The sequence below is a fragment of the Zingiber officinale genome, chromosome 7A (assembly GCF_018446385.1).
Source record: "Zingiber officinale cultivar Zhangliang chromosome 7A, Zo_v1.1, whole genome shotgun sequence".
Lineage (NCBI taxonomy): Eukaryota > Viridiplantae > Streptophyta > Magnoliopsida > Zingiberales > Zingiberaceae > Zingiber > Zingiber officinale.
In genome coordinates this window covers 141,480,097-141,504,360 of record NC_055998.1, presented here as the reverse complement: position 1 = coordinate 141,504,360, position 24,264 = coordinate 141,480,097, and the positions used below count along the sequence as shown (strand labels likewise).

General features: G+C 37.6%; 3 protein-coding genes and 1 long non-coding RNA gene across 5 annotated transcripts; 1 reads left to right on the top strand and 3 right to left on the bottom strand.

The window, feature by feature from the left end:
- Window positions 1-996: 996 nt before the first annotated feature.
- Window positions 997-9,842, bottom strand: LOC122002993. Its single transcript, XR_006117758.1, has 10 exons — window positions 9,770-9,842; window positions 8,019-8,105; window positions 7,686-7,856; window positions 7,013-7,276; window positions 6,811-6,910; window positions 5,864-5,900; window positions 3,158-3,271; window positions 2,907-3,078; window positions 2,468-2,763; window positions 997-1,272 (listed from the first exon to the last, which is right to left on the bottom strand). It is a non-coding gene; the product is annotated as an uncharacterized LOC122002993 (long non-coding RNA).
- LOC122002992 (proline-rich receptor-like protein kinase PERK12) lies at window positions 2,566-9,301 on the top strand. Of its 2 annotated transcripts, none has more exons than XM_042558422.1 (9): window positions 2,566-2,749; window positions 2,930-3,072; window positions 3,182-3,279; window positions 3,466-3,725; window positions 6,075-6,611; window positions 7,203-7,351; window positions 7,445-7,666; window positions 7,733-7,882; window positions 8,443-9,301. In XM_042558422.1, exons 1-9 carry the CDS (start codon window positions 2,566-2,568, stop codon window positions 8,737-8,739), a joined length of 2,040 nt encoding a protein of 679 aa, XP_042414356.1. In that variant the 3' UTR covers window positions 8,740-9,301. The 2 variants fall into 2 exon arrangements, with proteins under 2 accessions (XP_042414356.1, XP_042414355.1); XM_042558421.1 differs by having other exon boundaries at window positions 2,566-2,833.
- Window positions 9,843-12,864: 3,022 nt separating the features above from the next.
- Window positions 12,865-15,458, bottom strand: LOC122002991 (calmodulin-1-like). The gene is made up of 2 exons (XM_042558420.1): window positions 15,234-15,458; window positions 12,865-13,463 (listed from the first exon to the last, which is right to left on the bottom strand). The coding sequence occupies exons 1-2, from the start codon at window positions 15,307-15,309 to the stop codon at window positions 13,090-13,092; spliced, it is 450 nt and encodes a 149-aa protein (XP_042414354.1). The 5' UTR covers window positions 15,310-15,458; the 3' UTR covers window positions 12,865-13,089.
- A 4,322-nt stretch (window positions 15,459-19,780) lies between these two features.
- On the bottom strand, window positions 19,781-22,898 carry LOC122002988. The gene is made up of 2 exons (XM_042558415.1): window positions 20,777-22,898; window positions 19,781-20,370 (listed from the first exon to the last, which is right to left on the bottom strand). The coding sequence occupies exons 1-2, from the start codon at window positions 22,832-22,834 to the stop codon at window positions 19,936-19,938; spliced, it is 2,493 nt and encodes an 830-aa protein (XP_042414349.1). The 5' UTR covers window positions 22,835-22,898; the 3' UTR covers window positions 19,781-19,935.
- Window positions 22,899-24,264: the final 1,366 nt, after the last annotated feature.

Here is a 24,264-nt window from a genome sequence, read left to right as displayed (position 1 = left end):
GCTTCCTTTATAAGCTCTTAAGGAAAAAACCTTATCAATATCTTTCTCAAAACAATCAAGTGAATAAGAAACCAACAAGAGAAATATGAGTAGAACAAGAGAAATAAACGAATAAAACGAGAATTTCAGCAATGATCAAGAGCAATGAAAGGAATATATCTTTGAATTCAGATTTCACAAAGAAAGAATATTGAGTCCTTTCAATTCACAAATCCTCCTTTTTTTTTCTTTTTTTTTTTCAATCAGAAACCAATGACTCTAATGATTCCTTTCTCTTCTTTTTTTTTTTTCGAATTTTCCTTTTTTTTTTTTAGTTGAGGACCCAAATAGCGAATAGAAATTTATGATATATAGAGACGGAGAGATCAACAAAGATGGACAAGAACAAAGATGAAAACAAGACACAAACCTGAAAATCAAGGAGCCAAGGCTCTGATACCAAATGATAAGGAACCTTATAAATGAATCGCCTTGAAATTCAGCTTGGGGAAGGATATTGACGCCACACTCAAGCAAGATGAGAAGGTGAGTGATAAGTCATGGGGTTTGATCGCCACAAGTTGCCTTGATAAGATCGGAATTAGTTCTTTGCCTAAAAACTAGAAGGAAGCTCTCACCAAAGAGAAACTAAAATTTTCATTCAAACTTACTTGATTTTCCATACAAGAGTTCTCCTATTTAACATCCCTTAAGATCCACTATGCACTAATTATGCAATAAATATCATGCTTGCATGCATGATATTTATTATCCACTAATGCAACAACTAATCCCTAATACTAGCTTAATGCAACCATGCATGCATGGTATTTATGATACTAGCTTAGGAACTCTCAAAAATGCATTAAAAATCCACAAAGGACATCAAAAGTCACTTTAGAAAAATCCCCCCAAAAATGCATACGAAAATGGTCCTCATGTTGGTCCAATTTCACTTTCAAATTGAAAGAATGTGATCCATTTAGTTGTTGCCTCCATTGTGCATTGATCCTCCTTTTCCTTGAGCCCCATTATTAAGCCTTCGAAAGCTTGCTTCATTCTCTTAGTCTTGGATTTCGTCATGGGTCCCCCAATTCCCTTCAATACCTCTTCTGAGCTCACATCACAAGACCTGCTCTGTCAAGATTGCTCTGTCAAGACCGCTCTGTCAAGACCGCTTTGCAGACCTGCTCAAGTCGCTCTGCAACACAGACCTACAGCTCGGCTGATCTGCCCGCTCGATGACTAAGTCCGCTCTTCTGTACGTAACAGAAACCATCCCCTACTGGCAACCTGAAATCATCTGCTCAGGTCATCTCTATTGTAAGTTGAATTTAAATTCTGTGTAATTTTAAAATTCAACTAACTCTCCAAAATCTTCGACAACATATTGTTTTGTCTAACAGAGGAGTCCATGCACCAAGAGAGGTATGCGTTATTTTACGATCACGCTCTTGTTGCTACATTTTCTACAATTCTTTTACTGTTCTGGTGACTAACTTCAGCGTCGGGACAACGTCGGGAACCCCTTCCCTGACTCGACACTAACGTTCTTGGTTTTGCAGGACGAACAATCTTCACACGTACAACCGCAAAATCACATCCCCAACCATTGTCTTTATCGCTTTAAGACACGATAATTCATCAAATAATTTTAGTTAAAACTATTAAAGTATCATGAATTCAACAGGAATCTTATTTATCAAAATACTAAAGTTGCATTTAAATAACTAGAAAGAAAAAAAAATACTAAAGTTGGGTGAATTTTGCCATGGAACATTAGCAAGTAAAATTAAGAAATAAGAACCATCGTATCTAGAATATTTAGATGTGAATAGAATCGGTTCCAGATTATTCCAGCTTCTCATGTCAGCGTCAAGGATCCACACAGAGCTGGACTCTAATATAGAATAAGTCCGGATCCCTGGCCATTGGTGTTCCAGTTATGGTTCTTTAATCTGACAGCTACTTCGACGATGACCTCAAGCAATATGATGAGATCCTAAAACGCATCTCACATTGGATTCTCCAAATAGCTATGAATCCTGACAAAATCTTGCGATTTGTACTTTCTAATAAGAGACATTGAGATTCCCTCCAGAGGCATATATACTACAATGTCCCTTCAGAAATCCTAATCAAATTCCAAAGGTTAGGATATCCGAATATGCCTGGAACAAGAATCTAAGATGCATGCCTGGATCAACCCCACCACCATTTCTGTTCTCTAAAAGCTCTTAGCTTTTGGAATCTAAGTTTCTACATTTTGCTGTTCCTAGGAAACTAGACAAGTAGATCATAGCTTACTTAGTTCCTAGCAACTCAATCTTTGTTTTGTTTTAGTAACAATCTTTTGTTTAACTCAGTAGATAATCTGGTAGATAGGTAATATGTTCAGTTCCACGCCTGCATCAAAATTCTTGCTGATTTCTCATGATCATATGAGAGATTTAACTATGAAACTTTGTGAGAATAGGATATGTTTTACCTTAGAAATTGTGTGTACAGCATGCTGCCGGCTTTGTTAGGAAATAAGGATTGTTTTGCTACTTTGTTCATCTTCATCGGTAGTCAAGCTGTTCTTTGATGACAAGTTCTTCGGCAACTGGTGGTGGCGGCATGCCCACTGCACCTCAAAGGGTGGTGGTGATCCAGGACGCATCAAAAGATTTAAGTTCCAGCGCAATCAAATGGGCCATTGATGGTCTTTCCCTTAAACTCGGGGATGAACTCACTCTCCTTGGAGTTCTTCACCATGTTAACACCCCTAGTACGTTATTTTTCCTGCGAGCTAGGAAATTAAGTAAAAACCCACAAGCTTTTCTTTTAAGATCAAAAGAAAAACAAGACTCTGGTAATAATTCCAATCAACTATTTGCTAAATAGACTTTTCAACAGATGAATTTTCTTTAAGATTACATAATTACCATCTTAGAGCAATTGGTTTCAGTGGGCTACAGAAGCAAGATAGATTCCAACTCTGTGTTGGCGACAAACACTAGGATCATCAGCGAGGAAGTTGCAAGGAAGGAGGAAGAATACCAGAGAAGTGCAGAGTTATTGCCCATCCGTGAGCTATTTGAATCCAAGAAGGTAACACTGCAGTGTTTTAGTTGCACAAGTAAATTTAGGCAATGACAAGCGTGTACAAGTGTGTTTCATACAACAGATTGTTAACCTGGCTAATTGTTGGAAATGCTAGATTGCATTCAACATAAGTGTTGTTGCGGCATCTTCACCGAAAGTAGCTGCCCTTGAAGCTGTCAGTAAGCTGAAGGCAACGTGGATAATTCTTGACAGGTTGGGAAAAATGTCAAGAAATTATTTCATAAGAAAAATGGTTAGTGCATGATCTAAAATCAGCTCATCCGATACAGAAATAAGCACCTTAAAGAAATGGGGAAACAAGCAAGGAAGCAAGAAAGTATTATGCTCTGCTAGAATGCTTGGTTTTGTAAATGACATTTTTTTTTCTCTTTTCAATAGGCAGATGAAAAAAGACAAGAATTTTTTCTTGGAAAGGTTACCTTGTGGCATCTCCAGAATGAAACGTAACAATAGTGTAGAACACCTCAGAGAGCCAAGATTGCACCGAAGAAATGACGAGTTCTCAGAGGCAAATGTGGGGAACCCCATAAGGTACAATGAGATGCTACCAGGACAAGAGATAAAATCAGGTACTACTGAAATGGTGCTAGAATTTCCTGATGATGGAGATCTTTTCAGTTTGGAGCTGACCGCAATAAGTAAGCCACAGTTAGTTTTTACTAAGTCAAAGGCAGTTTTTCTTCTACATTTACCACTATCCTTGATCACACACTCTTTGGTATCACATGTATACATCCACAAGCCTTCCCAACCGTGAAATTATTCACATTATTAGTAACCATAATTAAAGCAATAAAATCCTCAAATTTTTTATCCAATTTTGAATGTAAACAATCTATCACCAAACACAACCTCAATATATCATTCATACACCTCAATTATCTATCCAATCCAATGTCCTCTCAATCTCCTCAAAAATAGCCTTGTATGACTAATATTTACAAGATCAAAATATCTTTATAACTCACTATCAACACACAATTACAATAGCGTAATCTTAGTCACATCCCAAACTAATCAATCAATAGGTCTTTTTGTTATTATCAACCTCAAATTATTTTTCCCAACCAAAACAACCTCACCTATTCACAACCTCGTATTATTGTCCAAGAAGCTGAGCTCACCCTCCTCAATTGTGCACCATGTTATCTTGACAATTGCTCAAGAAATTACTAGAGAAGCTCCTAAACTCCTTTGGATCTACATGAACAATTCCTACCCTTTTTAGCATAGGGAACTTCATCAATAATGATAAGTTGGCAAAATCACACTCAAGCTATTTATATAATGATATGTCAATAATTGCATTATATGCACATTAATCAACTCCAAAATTTCACCTTCATGCTTCATCCCTTAAAGTCATTTGTGCTCAAAATTTGAATATCAAGTCAGTCAAAATTGTACTTATTTTATTATGTAGATCAGTTCAACAATAACTCATCTTTACAAATGTATCTGAACACAACATATTTGCTGAACTTTTATGTTAACCAGCACCTTTCAAACTAGACAGCTTGCAACTTAATCAATAATGCACCTTGATGTTCAGGATTGATTTCACTAACTTGTCCTTCGGTGAAATTTAATCGTAGCAACACTTACATTCAATGTATAATGCTAAACACAAAACCTATTTTCTTGCATAAGACTTTGTCAATCCTCAAACATCTTATAATTATTTTTCTCCAAACAAACTTCTTGAGCCTTGCTCCCCTTGGTCATTGTCCCTCATTGGTCCTTTGAGCACATTCCCATTCTTAATTTACACATGTAAAACTTGGTTTATATCTTTTGAGTAATACATCAAATAGGTTGAAGCTCAAGCAAAAAGTTCTGATCCATAGTTTCAATACCTAGTTAAATGTATGGAATTATCAATAATGCTTCGATGCAAACTTTTCTCCTCATGAAGATGATCTCCTTTTGAAATCCATCTTGTTGTCTATCATTCCCTATTGGCCTAAGCCTCTTAGCTAGTGGTAGATTTTAACTTCCACCTCATACAGGGTAGGAGGGGGACAATCAAATTGACATAGTGCTAAGGACCTTCTCCTCCTTATATTGCCTGTCCAATTCAACTAACATAGCTTTATGAAACTTGAGTGGGGTCAATTTGATGCTGGAAGGCCATTGACATATGACATGATTATGATATTGAGTCATTAGTTATAAACTTAAGGTTAGCAACTATAACTATTCTTAACATAGGTAAAAAAAAATTATATTGATTTTAATAAATTTTAGGATGTGTGAGGACCACTCCAAAATTCAAATCCCCTTGGCCCTCTTCTCTCCTAGAATTCATTAAATATCACTTTAGCGTGCAAGATATTTTATTGGATCTTTCCAACATGTTAACAAAGGTTCTTAGGGAGTTCTCTCACAAGGATTAAATAGATTCTAAAGATCATAATCATAAACATTAGATGAGACCTGTCAACTTACGTTGCTGCCTCCACAACCGTCTCAATGAACTTATGACATCAGGCTATCCACTTCCTTTGTCAATTGTTACAAAAGGGGGAACAATTAACATGAGAAGAAACTAAGAAATTTAATTCTATAATTCCATCTTGCTAACTGATAATTCTTAACTAAAAAGAATGAATTGTTTCTCTAGAACATTTCTCCAAGTATTATTTAGGTATTAGTTTACTTCCAAAGGAACAAGATCTTCTCTTTAAGGATTTATAGCAAGAAACAACGTCCATGTTATAGCTGTGATAGTAAGAAACTAATACACAAGATATGAATATCTAAAGATACGAACTACCTTTTTTTTGGAGAGAATATCCAAAATCTGAATGTGCCTGCAAGAGCCAATGAACCTTGACATAAGCAGCTCAAGTAAAATGAGTAGGTCTAATTTTGCAAAAGTGTCCAGAAGCTCTACTGATGGTTATTTAATCTTCGTAATATCTTATCTATTACAAGTAGATAGCCAATGCTAAAATTAATGAGCTTGATAAAAAAATAAATCTCAGGTTCTAGGCTGTCTGAGAAAAAGCACACTTCCATCCATCTTCAAGAAGATGACTACATAAGCATTCAAGTAGCAGCTGAAGATAAAGGTTCAATGACTTCAAAAATGCCGCTAACACAAAATGATGAAAACAAGAGTCAGGAGTTTGGAGCAATGAACCAAATATTGGAGGGAGAAAAAGCATATCCTGGTTGTAAAGTGTGTGGCATAGAAAGACCAAAAGCAGCATCTTTAAGGGAATTCACTTACACTGAGCTGTGTACTGCAACAAAGGGATTTTGCCAGGAAAATTTTCTGTCTGAAGGAGGATTTGGGTCTGTCTTCAGAGGAGAACTTGATAGTGGGCAATGGATTGCTGTCAAGCAATATAAACATGCAAGTTCACAAGGAGAGCGAGAATTTCGGTCAGAGGTTCATCTTCTAGGACAACTAAGACACAAGTATGTGGTCATGCTACTTGGTTCATGCTCAGAAAGAAATCACAGGTTGCTTGTCTATGAGTATGTCTGCAATGGTTCATTGGAACAACATTTGTCAAGTAAGATTTTGTGTTCAATCTATCTTCTGTTTTAACAAGCAAGGTATTTATTAGCAATTAATGTTATTACTTCATAGCAAAGAAATTCTAGCGGATTATCCAAACCTGCTCACTAGATTGTAGAATTCATACCAATATATAAAAAGATACTCTAGAAGAACAAAACCATATTGGAATTTTATGCCAAAAGAAAGCTTACCCTAGAGCCTTTCTTCTTCAAAGTTTAAGACACTTTTTTTTCGTCATGTTATTCGTTCATGCTCAGAAAGAAATCACAGGTTGCTTGTCTATGAGTATGTCTGCAATGGTTCATTGGAACAACATCTGTCAGGTAAGATTTTGTGTTCAATCTATCTTCTGTTTTAAAAAGCAAGATTTTTATTAGCAATTAATTTTATTACCTCATAGCAAAGAAATGCTAGTGGATTTTCCAAACCTGCTCAACTAGATTGTAGCATTCATACCAATATAATAAAAAAATATACTCTAGAAGAACAAAACCTTATTGGAATTTTATGCTGAAAGAAAGCTTAACCTAGAGCCTTTCTTCTTCGAAGTTTAAGGACACTTTTTTTGGTCAATTTCATGCAGAAAACAGTTCATCCCTTTTGACTTGGGGACAAAGGCTGAAGATAGCTATTGGAGTTGCAAAAGGTTTGAACTATCTGCACCAGAACAATATAATCCATAGAGATATGAGGCCCAACAACATCCTCCTAACACATGAATATGAAGCTATGGTAACAAATTTAGACCATCCAACATAAAGGAATTGTAAAATGAAATTTGAAAACTTTTAAATTTAACTCGCTTTCTGTTGCTGAATGTATCAGTTGGGAGATTTTGGGCTTTCAAGAAAGCAACGAAATGAGTCTGTTCTTGTGTCTGAAAACAAGGTAGTAGGTACTATTGGATACTTGGCACCAGAATACACAGAACGTGGCAGACTATCAACTAAATCTGATGTTTATTCATTTGGAGTGGTTTTGCTTGAGTTAATCACAGGTCGGACAACAATGGACAACAATTTAGAAAACAAAGGTCTTGTTGGATGGGTAAGTTATAGTGTTTTACCTTTGCATCTATATATTATCCTCAATTATGTGTTTCCTTCTCTGCAGGCAAGACCACTTCTGCATGAGAGGAACTACCCTGAACTGATTGATGAAAGGATTCTTGATTGCCATGACTTGTACCAACTATTTTGGATGATAACCGTGATTGAGCAATGTCTTATAAGGGACCCTGATAAAAGGCCATCGATGGAAAAGGTAAGAAGAGAGATCTTTCAAAAAAACATCTAATTCTGTTTTTACAGTATTACCACATGATTAATAATGTTTGAAGAATTATAGTATATTATAAACCTGCACCTGATATGAACGATATTTTCAATGATCAAATTACCAGAAAAACATGATCTGTTTAGACTGCTTAGTAGACTTTTTGTGGTTTGGTATAAGACTCCGAGATCAATGTTCCACTTCATTACACCTGAGAAAGTTGTATTTATCAGCTTTACGAGTCAGTTTGTTTCATCTGATGGTATCATTACAAAGTACAGAGATTTTATAAGTTAAAAGCCTCATAGGGAATTAATAGGTCATAATACAAGAAACGAGACTTTTACCGGCTCCAACGTAAATGAAGTTAGGTACTCTAGAAATCTCTCAAAATTCTGCAATAGCTTTGGAATTTATCAGCTATTGCGACAATCAAAATCTTTTACTAAAATTTTCATGCTGTATAGAGAAAATTTCTACTGAATGATTATACCAAGAGCCTATTTTCCATGAAACTGACAATGAATTTACTTCTTGGTTCATGAAAGGTGGTACACATCCTAAAATGCATGATAGATGGGGAGGCAATTGATGTCAGTGAGACTTTCTCCCCTGCTCACTCTTCAGCTAATAGTTTGCCAAGCGAAAATGTTTCACAGGATGAGCAAGAATTTGAATGGCAAGAGAAGACAAGCGATGGCATACTATCAACTAATATATCTCAAACCAGTGAACCATTTTCAACAGTGCCAAGTTCCGAAAGTTCAACAAGATCAAGAAGTTTCTGGAACATAATGGTAAATCCTCAAGGCACAAAAATATATTACGATGAGATGCTCACTTAGAAACAGTGTATAAAGTTAGTGCTCATACATCCGCAAGTTCCAATGGGTAGTAAAATGATGTAGCCAGTGCACCATAAATGGCATTCTCTTTCATGGCTCATAAACAGGATAGACATGAATCGAACCCCCCGTAGACATATCACAAGCATGCATAGAATGGACAGTTAAATGTAGTCAGTGCACCGTAGATGGCATTCTCTTTCACGGCTCATGAACAGGAGGCATATGCACCGAACCCCACATAGACATATCACAAGTATGTATAGACTGAACTGATCTGAGCAAGAAATCCATGAAAGCTATTGCGAAGTGGACATACAAGCAAATAAATGGCATAATAACCTCTAACGGGTGATCAGAAGCTCAGAAAACTGCTACCGTCAAAGATTTGAAGAAGATAAATGGGGCTCACACCAGAAAATGAGGTTTGTTGCTTACTCAAAAGAATTGAAAATCAATTAAATTCATTCAAAATCCATGGTTAATGTATAGACTACTCAACTGATCTAAGCAAGAAATAGATGAAAGCCCAGACAACCGCTACCGTCAAAGATATGAAGTAGACGAATGTGCCTCGCGCCAGAAAATAAGGTTTCAAGCCCCTGATCTAAGTTAAGATTACTCAAAAACAAATGAAAATCAATCAAGTTCATTCGAAATCTGTGGTTAATGTATAGACTACTCAACTGACCTAAGCAAGAGACCGATGAAATCAACTAAAAAATGGGCATAGAAAGCATATAAATGAAAATACAACCTCTAACCAGTAATCGAAGCTCGATCGAAAACTGCTACCATCAAAGACTGGAAAAATATAAATGACCAGAAAACTAGGTCTCACAACCTTAATCTAAGTTTAAGCTTACTCTCAAGCGATGGAATGCGAAGTAAAATCACCCAAAACTTGCAAGTTGTTCAACCTTCGTCATTCATTGGAACACATAAAACAAGGGAAACCGGATCGTCGTTGAACAACCAAGATCGAATAACGAGCGACCGAAGGAAAAGAGTGGTTGAAGACGATGCATACCTCGCACCACCCTCTCTCGCAATGACCCGCCGTCCTCACTGACCTACTCTCGATGGGCGAAGATGGAATGGAGAAGGCGAGCCGTTTTATAGTAGGACTGGAGGACGACTTGGGAGATATTTAAAACGTCAAAGTATTCTATGTATACAATATTACTTAAATTTAATTTAAATTATTTTTTAAAATAAAATAATTGTTAAAGATCACTATAATAATTTTAAGAAAATTTTCACTACATTAAAATGATCCAGTTTAAATATTTTTTTTTTTACCAAATTGATATATAATTTTTTTATATATAAAAATATTATATCTATAATATTTGAAATCAAATTGAATAAATTTTACCATGTCGCACTACCCTCTCTCGCAATAGCCCGCCGTCCTCACCGACCTACTCTAGTCGGTGGACAAAGATGGAATGGAGCAGAAAAGAAGAAAAGGCGGGCCATTTTATTATGTAGGGCTGGATGATCGACTTGGGAGATATTTGAAACGTCAAATTATTCTTGGCGTCATTTAGTTGATTCTTCATTGATTCCCCTTTCAATTTTTTGTTTTTTTTTATTTAAATCTGGATATTCAACTCTTCCACCGGATTAATCACGATGGAAATCATCGTTTCGATCCGAACAATAGAGCCTTAGCCGATACCAACGTGATTACTCCCGTGAAGGAAAAATTGTATTTTATCACAAATACTTTAGGCACCCTCTTACAAAATAGAATGGTTACAAATTTAGCACCTTTATTATTTTTTGAAAAAATTTGTCTGAGTCCGGGTTTGAACCGGAACCTCTAGTACGTGATACTAGTGTGACTTCCAACTACACCACTCAAACTACATATTGATACTTCTATGTATAGTATATATATCAATTTAATCAATATTACTTAAATTTAATTTAAATTATTTTTTAAAATAAAATGGTTGTTAAAAATCACTATAATAATTTTAAGAGAATTTTCACTACATTAAAATGATCCAGTTTAAATTTTTTTTTTACCAAATTGATATATAATTTTTTTTATATCTTTAATATTTGAAATCAAATTTAATAAATTTTAGCATGTCGCACTAGCCTCTCTCCCAACAACCCATCGTCCTCACGGTGGCAAAAGGTGAATACGCGTACCTTCAATGTCTCCGTCAATCCATCGCAGGGTCAATATGGAGGAGATAAATCATGGGCGACTATTAGTCTTTGGAATAGTGACTAGCGCATAACAAAAATATTTATCTCGACTTTACCAAGATTCAAAATCTAGATCTCATGATAATAGCACTTAACCACTAGACCGTTTCTAGTCGGTGGGCAAAGATGGAATGAGGCAAAAAAAAAAAAAAAAAAAAAAAAAAAAAAAGGCGAGATTTTTTTATAGTAAATCTTGATGATCGATTTGAGAAATATTGAAAACATAAAATTATTCCTAAACTTCTTCGACGTCATCGCATCATTTAATGTAAAAATATAAATAACTCCGAGAGTAACTAGCTAGACCCAATGGTGGCTAGAATAAATTTAAAAGTATGCATCATGCAAACATCCCAGGGTAGTCTTCCCACTAGTGAAAATTAATCCGTCATGTATAGTAATTAGAAATCGATCCGTGGGTACTTGATTGGTTGGTTAACCGTGAAAGAGCTTTGTCGTTGCATCGTTGCTGGGAGGTATTTGACTGTCTTATCTTTGAATCTACTATCCAGCTCTTAAACTTAAAAATATATTGCAATAATAAATACATCAAACCAATACTAATGTTCAATTATGATTTAGTCATTTTATTGACAAAAAATACTTATAACAGATTTTTAACGAGTAGGTATTTCAAATTACTCGTAGGTATTTCAAATTAACATCATCACCCAATCTTATGGAAGTTCAAATAATCATAACTAAATATTTAATATAATTTTAAGATTGTTAAATTTTATATCAAAGTTGTACAATTTCAAAACCTATAACAATAATCCAATCAATAAACAATATTAACATGATATATGAGTTGAAATCGAAATAGTATCATCGGATGGGTCTAGTGGCTAGTACATGAGATATTGTCGGGGTTCAAATTTCAGTAAAGCCAAGGTAAATACCTCCCTCATGTGCTAGTCATTATTTCAAAAATTAGTAGTCGTCCGTGATTTACCTCCTCTGTGTTGGCCTGTGACGAATTGACAAGGACACTAGGGGCAAACGTATTCGTCTTTTGCCACCATGAGTTGAAATCGAACTAAATCAAATGAGTTAAATTTTCACACAAGATAACTTATAAATCGACCGATATAAGTTGGGATCGAGCTTCAAAAGTCTTAAAATCGTAGCTAAATCGAGCAAACAAAATTTCTAATAATCGATGGCTTGAAAATCCCAAACTAAGGATTTGGAATAAGTTTAAAACTCCTCATAAATGAAGTAAAATTGATCTGGGTACTTAAAGGGCGACGATAGTCACAGTCAAGTTTGGTGGAAAATCTTGCTAGGCACCTTTATATTTTTAAACTTGGTCTGAATCCAGATTCAAATCGGAACCTTTAGTGTGTGAGACTAATGTGACTTCCAACTACATCACTCAAACTACATACAACACTTCTATATATATATATATATAAAACTTAAATTTAATTTAAATTATTTAAAAAAAATAAAATCATTGTTAAAAGTCACTATAATAATTTAAGAGAATTTTCACTACATTAAAATTATATTGATACAGTTTAAATATTTTTTACCAAATTGATATATAACTTTTTTTATATAAAAATATTATATTTATAATATTTTAAATCAAATTGAACTAATTTAATTGTGGGCACATCGCAACAACTACATCAAACGGTATAATTTTGATTAGAGAACAAAAGATAAGTTACTAAATTAAAGGACTAAAATACATAAGTATCCTTTGCCCCTAGGGGCACGCCGGCAAGGTGTGGTGGCAAAAGGGGCTACATTTCAGGATTAGTTGGCTCGTAAAATCCAGATACATAATATAAAAAAAATGAAATACAAAAGCCCATACAATCTGGAAACAGATATATGTATAGTCCCAATAAAAGATATTAAAATTAACAAAAAAAATGATATAATACATTTAAACGAGAAAGATGTATTCAACAGATCGATTGCTTCATATTGTAGATGCAAAATATTTGATAAAATACATTTATAGAAGCAAAAAAGGTTTAATTTGAGTGAGCACCATCCATCCACATGAGGGAGTAAAACAACTGTATAGTTTCACAACTACAACTATTAAAAATAGGCAATTGACATTTCATAACTAAATTTCCTCACTTTGTCTGTTATTCTGTTGCCTCACTTGGCCATCATGACCTTAACAAATTCCTCATAGTTAATCTGGCCGTCGCCGTCAACATCAGCTTCGCGAATCATTTCGTCCACCTCCTCGTCTGTGAGTTTCTCTCCCAGGTTAGTCATCACATGACGGAGTTCAGCTGCTGAGATGAAGCCATTCTGGTCTTTGTCAAACACACGGAATGCTTCCTTAAGTTCTTCCTCTGAATCAGTATCCTTCATCTTGCGAGCCATCAGATTAAGAAACTCTGGGAAATCGATCGTGCCATTGCCGTCTGCATCAACCTCATTTATCATGTCCTGCAGTTCGGCTTCGGTAGGGTTCTGACCCAAAGAACGCATCACAGTCCCGAGTTCCTTAGTTGTGATGCTGCCTGTTTGGAAATCATGGAATTTCACAAAGAATATTGGACAATTAGAATCAAGTATATCATGTTTTTAGGTCTTGATGAATTAGAATGTATCATTTTCGAGCATTTGAAAATTATGAAAACAGAATCTATCAACAGATTTTTCCTATCAGTTCCAACGAAAACAAACTCACCATTTTGAGTAGAATACTCAGATGTTCAGTCGAAAGTAACTAGGTAATACATAAATTTAGCATAAACAAATAAGTTGACTAATGATCCATTTTATCTGGAGCATCAAAAACATAGTAAATAAATGATATTCCTAAACGACATGGTGTGCTGCAATTGAAGAAACAAAGATACATCTTCAAATAAACACTTTATGCACTGACAAACAAAACCATAAATTCTTGACTACTTTCATCAACACTGTCAGACTGTCTATTTAGTACCATCCTAGTTTTTTTTCCCTAAGAAAAGGAAACAGTGGACTAAGCCTGCAGTAATATATTAACTAGAGATCAGTGTACAGGGAGCCTTAATTATAAGGTATAGCTAAGAAAAACGCAAAGGAAAGTAAGAACAAGATTCCACCCTCATTAGATCAGATCATGTATTCATGGGAGAGTATCCATCACAACTATGTTTTTTTCATAACAAGATATTTGCTAGTTGCCATGACTCAATATTCAGTTATTCACTTGCAAAAATTGCACAAAGTAAGGTGCCTTGCTGTTATACATTCTTTTCAACTCAAATACCTAGAAACTGGATATAACATGGAAAAGAAAATGAGATATGTTGCAGAACCTTAGATGTGTAGCCTGCACTGCAAAATCAATTGGCATTCATGTGTTAAAATCCTCACACTAACATGGTACAATCCTTACCATCCTAAATGCATCTCTCTTTTCAGCTCCTTCAAATGTAGGGTGGTCTAGGAATGGAAATTTTGGGGCTCGCTAAGTATCTTTCCCATATCTATCTGATATGCAAACCACCTCACTGGGCAGAATCCACTTGAATTCAATCCCCAACTTTTTTCTTAATTTTCCAACTAAATTACATCGTTGCTATTTCCTGATTCATCAATCATGTTTTGGTAGTTGTTAAGTTTGATTGGTAACCAGTTCTGTAATTTAAGTGAGTGGACAACCCTATAGATGAGTGATTTGGCTAGTCCAACATAACACATAATTGACTTTATTGAAATTATTGACACTAGCAAGATAGAAATAGAAGATCTCATTCTTCAAAACTATGTGCAGTTACCATATGAAGTATGAATTTGTGACCATTTATCCAAAAGCTTAAGCTAGGGAAAAGATTCCACATACTTTATTTTCTTAGCAATACTAATAAATGAATCACGCATTTCTATCTCCACATATGAGCATGTAAACTATGAAAAAAGAAGTAATGGCGCAGATATGCACGGATCAACAATCCTAGTGACAAAGTGATCAAATGATAATGAAGAGGGAAAAACAAAAATAAAATAAAAACCATTCTTTACTTCGTATTATCATGTATCGTTCCAATTGGAAAATATTTGAGGAATGAACCAGGAATGGGAATAGAACTAAAATCTGAAAGAAACAGAATTAAATTCGAAATCATTTTCATAGAAGAAGTAGAGCGAGACAATGTTCCAAACAAACTCTTCTGCTTGTGGACAAATTATGCTATCTGAAGCCCACAAAAGTTATAGACACAACCAATCGAACACTAATCGTCGCAGATCTAGGCATCAAAGCGAAGAGAAATGCAATGGGTCAAAGAGGACCAGACCGTCGCCGTCCTTGTCGAACAAGCTGAACGCCTCCTTGAACTCAGCGATCTGGTCGTCGGTGAGCTTGTCCGCCATGCCGCCTACGCGATTGCTCGATCGATCACAGAATAGAGACGGAGGGAAGAGGGGGGTGAAGACGAAGGCGAGAGGACGAGGAAATGGAGAAGCGGATGGACCCGAGCGTTTTCTGCCGTCGACTTCGCTGTTCGGGCTTCACGAGTTAATAGCGCGATTAATTACATAAATAGCCCATTAGTCCTTAATCATCGCCCTCATTTCGACTAAGTCTTTTTAGGCAATTTCTTTTATCGTCTTTAAAAATTATAAAATAACATGTTCCTATTAAAATATTTAAAATTTGAAATTTAAGTTCATTAAATATCTCATTTTTATGATTTTATTGCAAATTAAATATTGGTCCTTATTCACGCGGATGGGAGTAACCCTCTGTTTGGATGGGGTGAGGTAAGGTTCATTAATGGAAGGGGATGGAAGGGGAAGGGAGGGAAAGGAAGGGAAAGTAATATATTTATCTTGTCCTTGTTTGGAAGGGAGGAAAAGTTTATGTGAAAGGAAAGGGATGGAATGAAGGTTAAATATACAAATTTACAAAAATATCCTCTTATTTTTTTAATAAATCTGCATGTGAAAAAATAAATAAGGATATAATTGTAATAATTTCTCCTTACCCTTCCTTACACCCCAATTTGGGATGTAAGGAATTTCGCTTATTCCCGAGCATGCAAGGGGAAGCTTTACCCTTCTCTCCCCTTCCCCTTCATAGCTCACTCTCTCCCAAACAAGGGTAAAAATTCATTTTACCCATGTTTACCTTTCCCTCCCCTTTACTCACCTCCTCCCAAACAGAGGGTAAAGGTCCATGTGGACTTACGGCGGGCCCTTGACGTGATCAAAATATAGTTTACATTAAACATCTGTTTGACTTAGTCAATATAGAATCCATGTAAACTAAACTCAGATTCGATCAAACATAAATTCTTATTAACCCGATTTCAAGATACCATAGATATTAAGCCTGACTGGGTGACGCTCGAGTCTGAGTAGGTGACACCCAAACTCGAGTGGGTGACAGTCCTAAGTGGCCAAGCCCGAGTGGGGACGATCTCGAGCACTAGTATCCCGGACACTATAACACCCGAGCATAGCAACATTCACTATAGCATCTTGGGCCCACGTGGGTGATGATTCTAAGCACCGTAGCAGTCCGAGTGGATGATGATACCGAGCATCATAACGTTCCTGAGTTCAAGTGGGTGACGATCTCGAGTATTCTCGAGTCTGAATTGACGATGGTCTCGAACAGTACATTGTAATATCTCGAACATTAAAGCTACATTATTTTGTTTGCAAGACAGCATGAAAGTATCAGTTATGGACCGAGCATTAATGCTATGTTTACTTTAGAATATTGATGAGGAAAATAAAGGAATCAACGATAGGAAGTTATCTTTGGAGGAAAAGAAAAGAAAGGGTGAAGAAATCTTTTCCTTTGCACATTTGTTTACCTTGATAGAGGAAGGTGAATACTTGTGATGTAATTTTGTAAATAAAAAGGATGCATGCGTCATTTTTTGGTACATAGTGTAATTTTGTGAGTTAAAAATGTTACATGCGTCATTTTTTTGGTATATGATGTAATTTTCTGAATGCAAAAAGGGTACATGCGTCATTTTTTTTCCCATCCGATGCTTTCCGTTCGATTTTGAGGTGATCGATTTTGGCTCCAAAATTATCCGCTGATGGATTGCGTTACTTTTCCTTCGGAAAATTTTAATGAAGTAAACGACGGAAACTTTTCCACCGTGAAAATTTTTCCTTAATTTTGCATTCCACTCTCCCAAGTAAACAGAGCCTAAGGGTTGGCGACATCAATAGATGATCATTATATATGCAAGAAAGAAGACGTCGGTTATGAATGAGGAAAAGGAGGCTTCGATTAGACAGCCACTTGAATGCGCTGTCGATAAAAGGGAAACGTATCTTTTTCTCCGTCTCTATATATGAGATAATTACTCCGGGGAGACTAACACACTGAATTGATTTCAAAACTACAATTGTTCTCCATTCTTATTCTCCATTCCTTTCTCCAAATTTAATTTAGAGCATCAGAAGAGCCACAGCAAGTTGCGCCTTGGCCCCATTCTAATATTTGTTTTAGGGTATCTCCAATATATTTCTCTAAATATTCCCCTCCTTAAATATCCATAATGAGGGATATTTGAGGGGTGATTTCCCTTTGCCCGTGGTGATTTTCCTTTGTGTGGGGCCCACCAATAGGTGGGCTATCATATTTTTTTATTTTATTTGTTTATTTTAATTAATATTTTGCATGTTGAGTAATATTGAAATTGAACGTCGGATAATGTTGAAGTTGAACGTCGAAAGAAATCAAACGTTGAACGTTGAAATTAAAAACGAACGTTAATCAACATTCATTTTTTTTTAACGTTGAGCATTTTCCCCTATATATACATTGTTTTTTCATCACTTCCATACTCATTGCATACCAAAAAATTAGAGAGAAATGAATAAAAATTCTGGTCATTATTTTAAGGATTTGTTCAACTCTCCAAATATCGACGAAAATTCTAGTGAAAAAGTTCTCGAGCTCGTCCCAATTTTCTCAATTCTCATTTTTCATTTCCCACTCAACACTCACCAAATTTCCAACCATTTCCGTACCCGCCACCATATTATCATAATTTCCAAAGTTATCCAATTTTTTTGAATGGCGACTCTCGAGCTCCGTTTAATACATATCCTCCAGAATATTGACGGAGTAGTTAATATTTCATGCAAGCTCCATCTCATGGAATTAATCTGCTTCAATCACCAAAGATTCAATCAAATGAATCGAGAATAGCTAGTGTTAATGTAACCGACAGTCAGTGGCGGATCTAGGAATTCAAGTATGGAGGGGCGATTTTTATAAGAAATAAGGGGTAGTATCCTCTATCTTCATCAGTAGAACCTCATAATACTAGGGGTTCCACCGCCGGTACCGGGAGGGGGGGCATCAGCGGTAGATAAGAGAGCTAAAAAGAGAACTGAGGACAAAGCAAAATCGCATTGGGCTTCGCTGAAAAAGATCGTTAATAGATACAATGAAATCTATAACAAATGGTATAATGATAGACCAAGCGGATGGAGTGACGAGGATTTGATGGTGCGAGCTCATGAAGAATACAAGAGTACTTTTAAAATTACTTTCCAATATAAATATGTGTGGAGAATCGTAAAAGATAATCCGATGTATGTTCCTCAATTCTCAGAACGACGAGCTATAAAGAAAGCAAGAACATCAAAATCATCAAGTGCACATACTGACTCTTATAATCTTAACACAACTGTTGATATAGATGATAGAGAAATTCGATCTCGTCCAATGGGACAGAAGGTAGCAAAGAGGAAAGGCAAAGAAAGAGTAGACTTAATTGATGAATTGAATCAGGCTATGCAACCATCAATGACACATTGGGAAGAGTATAATAACAATAAGAAAATAGATCAACTCATCCAAACACATCAACTCCTCGTGATGGACACACGAGGCATGACAGATGAACAACTTTAGAATCATCTTGAAATATGTGAACAGTTGAAGCAAAAATTGATCAGGTAGTTAATTTCTATGGTTTAGTTTATCTGCTCCATGTTTATTTTATTAATTGTAGTCTATCGTTGCGTGTTTTATTAATTTAATATGGTTTGTACCTCTACATTTCAATTTCAAATTTATAAAATAGTATTTGTATGATGTAGTATTTTTCTTAAATTTATATGTTTTCTATTATATTTTTCTTAAAATTAAATGTAAGTTAATAAAATAGTCGTGAGCCCCATAATATTTAGTTGGTGAGATATTTGATTGTGGAATTAAGGATAATTGAGAGTGAATATTTGATGAGTAGGGCCCATAAATATTTGATTGGTGAGATATTTCATTGTGAGAGTTGAGATATTTGAATAGTATGATATTTGAAAAATGATGTGGAAGTGGGGGCACAAATAATTGGGAGAAATATCCTTAACCATTGTGGATGCTCTTAAGAAGGAAGTCGGGTGTCCGACGACTATGAGGTAAAGAAAACATTAGTTTGTTAAATTTTAATCATCTCCTCTTCATTCGATAGTACGCGCCCCAAGCGATTACAAACTGACCCGATAGATGAAGATGAATCAAGTTGCACTTATTGTGACCCAAGTCAATAGAATGCAATACAACAAAGTTGACTCACATTATTAGAGTAGAAAGTAATATCATCGTCCTCAAATGATCTAATATTAGTCTCATGATAAGATATAAGTAGATAAATTATGAGGGACATTTTATCATAACGCAACGATTCTTTGTATGAAAAAGATCAGACATTCAATGAGATATTTGGTACCGTAAAAACCCATACGTGTAATAATCCAATCCGAGGGGTTTCATGCAATTCATTGTATTTATTGCTGGCCTAGTTTATCAAGATTGAAAATCCCATGCTTCTATTCAACGGGAAAGTGATGGTGTTGGCAGCAGTTGAGATGCGAACGATTTAGTAATGCACCAATGCCAATCAATACAAAGACTGTCCATATTACACATTTTGCCCGTCTATGAGTGTTCAAATAAAAAATCAGAACAAATTTGACTTCTCCAGTTCATACTCTCATCGCCTTCTCTGCTTTCAGCTTTCAGCTACCGATCGATCTCATGAGCTTCAGTGCCTTCTCTACACGAGACAACAGGCTCTTGCTTTGCCGGCTGAAGCCGACGCTGCCGGAGAAGATATGGAAGCACTCGAGCTCCGACGTCGTCTCCGCCACCGACTCCAGCAGCCTCTCCATCCCCACTTTCTTGAACTGATCGATGCTGCTCCTGTTCGACTTCATCATCCAAATGGCCTGATTGATCACGAACCTCCTCATCCTCGGAACCGTGATCTCGGGACTCGCGTATTTCCGCAGAATCGCCGCCAGCTTCTCCGCTAGCTCGGCTTCCTCGACGCCCGCTCGGCTGAGCGCGTCGGAGAATTCGCCAGGAGTGGTCGTCAGTTTGCAGATCTGCGTTGTGAGACCCAGCGATGCCTCCAGTAATTTGCCCTCCGTCGCCATGATCGCTTTCAGCACCTGCTCCGACGGTAAAAATCACATTTTTAGGGGATTCCAGATCTACACTGCTTGATCTTAAAACAACGGAAAATTTCGAGGGAAAAAAAAAATAAAGATATTTTTTTAAAGAATATATCCTTTTTATTTATTTTATTAAAATAAATTCCTTTCAAAAATTATTAAAATAATATTGTATTTATAATTTAATATTCAAAATACCCTTCCATTATTCCATACTCCCTCTTAAAATTATGTTATATAAAATAGCATTATCTTAGAAGTTATTTTTTTCATAATATGGATAATATGTCAAAAGGACCTCCATTTTAATTTTTGAGCGTTAAAACGTAATAAGCTTAACTAGAGGGGGAAAAATAAAATGCAGGCAAAGAGAAATGTTAGGGTGAGGGAAATGAGATCTTACGGTGGGCAGAGCGGCGGTGATTGGCTGGAGGTGTTGCCGAGGGCCAGTTCTGGCTCCGCCGTAGGCGCATAGATTGCGCAGAATCCTGGACGCGTTCAGCTGGATCTCGTCGCCGCCGTCGAGCGCTTCCATAAGTCGGCTCAACACCTCTGGTTCGTCGGCGATTCGATTGCAATTGTTCTTGTTTTCCAGCGCCAGGATCGAAAGCGTCTCCCCTGCTTGATTCCTCAGCGGCTTCTCCTCGTTTGTGACTGATGGATTCAAGAAGATGGCGAGGAGAAGACTCGTTACTTGTCCGGTTCTGCCGATTTGGTCCTTGGCGTCGCCGTCCATGGCGAGGCTCTTCAGTATCTCGACCGCTAGAGTCTGCAGCTCCCTGTGGCGCTCCCCGTAGCGGATGATCTCCCTCACGTTGCTCACCGTGAAGACTATCTCCGATAGCTGCTGCCGGAGCATTATGCCGGGGTTGCCGGTGGTGCCGGCGAGCATCTTTACCACCTCCAGCGCCCGCTTCACCGTCTTGATCTGCGACTCCGGCGCCAGTTCGTTGGTCAGGAGCGTCCTGCTCGCCCCGGTGAGATCGATGATCTTGGGCAAGAGCCCGCGCGAGTTGCTGATCTTCCAGCAGTTGTCGTGGTCGGCGGCGAGCCTTTTGAGGAGGGACAACCCCAGAAGATTGAACGCTGAGAAATCATAGGCGCCATAGTCGCCGGCGGTGTCCGCCGGCTTTCCAAGCAACGACGAGATCGCAGCCATCGCGCTGGGAACGGCGCCGACGCGGAGCACGTTCTGCCTCTTCCCGGCGAGTTTCGTCAGGATCTCTGCCGCGCAGCGGCGGAGCTCCTCTTCCTCCTTCGGGTGCGCGTTCTTCCAGCTCAGCATCTCAACGAGCCGCTCAACGACGGCAGTCGAGGTGCCGATCTTGCGGAGCGTATCGAAGCCAAAATCGTCGCTTCCGGCGAAGCTCCGCAGCACCCTCGCGCCGATGAGCTGCTCGTCGCGCAAGTTCGAGGCCAATAGCTCCGTGGCGAAACTCACAAGGTCCATCTTTAGCCCGTCGAAGACGCTGCCGGCGACGCACTTGGAGTAGGTGTCATAGAAGAAGCGCGTCACGGCGACGTCGACTCCGCCGGAGCTCCCGGGGAAGCACTCGCGGCTCACGACCTGGAAGAGGTAGCGGTAGGAGATTTGCCACCACCAGTAGGCCTTCTCCATCAAAAAAATCATGGCTTCGGCGAGCGCGAGGGAGTAGAAGAGGATTAGCGCACCTTTCCGGTTCCTGTGCTCGGAGCCGCCCTCGCCGAAGTCGTGCTGAACCAGGCGCGTTATGGAAAGGGCGACGCAAGCGGCGGACGAGGCGATTTGGAGCCACAAGAGAAGTCGGCTGGTGTTCTTGGCGACGAAGACCCAACCGGCGTAGGGAAGCAGGGGAACGTTGGGAAGCTGCCACGAGCGACTCCGGTCGGCGACGCGGACAGCATTTCCTTGGTCGTTTGTGGTGGAATTCCGGTCGTGTTCTCTGCCGGCCTCGGCGTGCTCAATTTGGAGGACGGAGAGGGGGTGGAGCGCGGCCTTCAAGGTGCGGAGGAAGAACCGGGAGCTGGACCGGACGGCGCGGAGGCTGTACCGCTCGCCGACCGCGGCAGCCATCGCCCACGTGGACTGGTGCTGCCACTCCAGCTCGTGGCTGCGGCTGTACACGCGGGCGGACTCGGTGACGATGATGACCGTGACGAAGACGAAGTCCTTGCGCTCGAGCGTGATGGCGAAGCCGCCGAGGATGACGACGGTGGCCCAGACGAAGGCGAGCGTGCCGATGCCGGTGGCCGACTTCTCCAGCATCGCGACGCGGAAGGCGAAGAGGGTGAGCTTCTTCTCCGGCGCCGCAACGGCGGCGGTGCCGCCGCCTCCGCGGGGCTGAGTCGGCGTCGTCTCGCTGCCAACTTCGGAGTGGGGCTCGAAGAAGGAGTGCGTCTGTCCGCCGGAGATGCTGCTTCCGGCGCGGACGATTTCCAATCTGACGCTCGCATCATCCCCTCCTTTCGATCGAAGCTTCATGGCTCCGATGATCAATTTTGGTGGAGCGGAACGATTGAAATCATTGCATCTGACAAAGCAAGAAACGAGTGACGTCAAAATTTAAAGGGTAATGTGATAATGTCGCACCACACAATGTTGGCTCATTCAATATAATTAAAATTAAATTATCAAAAATACACCAGAGTAAAATATTCCGGAAAAAATACTATTAATCTTTTTTTTAAAAAAAATACTCATCATCGGCCATTCGGTTATTAGATAGGACTTTCCTTATGGTTGATTTATCAAATAAATTTGAAATAGCACATTTAAAAATTAATTTTCAAATAAAAAATATTCGTTAAATTTTTATTATTGTCAAGTAAAAAATATTTAAATATTTTAAATGTTGATAAATTTCAAGGGTGATTTAGAAATACTAATAAATACTCAGGACTTTTTTGAAATTTGTCGAAGGTTAAAAATGTTGACTTTGTATTTTCAGTAGTCTCCTTGGAGCCTAGTGCCTTCCGACGCGGACCGGATCGGACCGAGTTGAACCGGTAAGTAATAAAAGGTAAACCAAATTGAGCCAATAATTAATCATCAACGGTTAAGGTTCAATTTCAATTTAATCAGACGGCTGCAATAAGTCCTATACGTTAGTCATATTTTAGTCTTGCTCGATTACTAAAATGTAGGAAATGTGTCTGAATTATTATAATTATACTCTTGAAAAATATCTATTTTGTAATTAAAAATGAAGCTAGTTGGTTTTATGAACTCGTTAGGTCGTTTTCTTAAAATAATATGCTAAGATTTTTCATACGCTTTGAAATGTCAACTAATGATGAATAGACACCGTAATTGAAACCTAATTTATTAATTAGATTTTTATCAATGGTTGGTAGAAGAGAAGTGACTTCAATGCAGAACTCTTGCTTTTATTGAATTTTCATTTTTTAAAAAAATAGTTCATTTGTTCCGCAATTATATTCATTCAATAAATATATTTTAATTTTTATTATTGAAATCTTAATGACTATATATATATATAAAAAGTGGTTTTAATTTTCACATTTCTATCAATTTAAACGGGAAATGAGATCTTGGAATATGATGCAATGATAAAACATCAGCTATATATTTTCTTAAGTGGGACGATAAACTTAGATATTGACTTCTCGGATCGGCCGTCTATTGTAAATATTTTTAAATTTATTCATAAAATGGAACCATTCATCCTAAAATTAATCGGCTTGAAAGACATGCTAGCTATAAAAAAAAATTATAAATTAAGATTTAAATTTGAATAGCTAAGAATATTTTGATGGTTAATTTTTAAATATGAGTCCTGTCCTGAAGTTATTCAGATAAATTAAAAGAAATATAATTTTTAAAAATAAGATGAGAAGATCTTTTTAATATGTCTTTAAAATATTCATCTGAAATTCAACTTTATTACATGT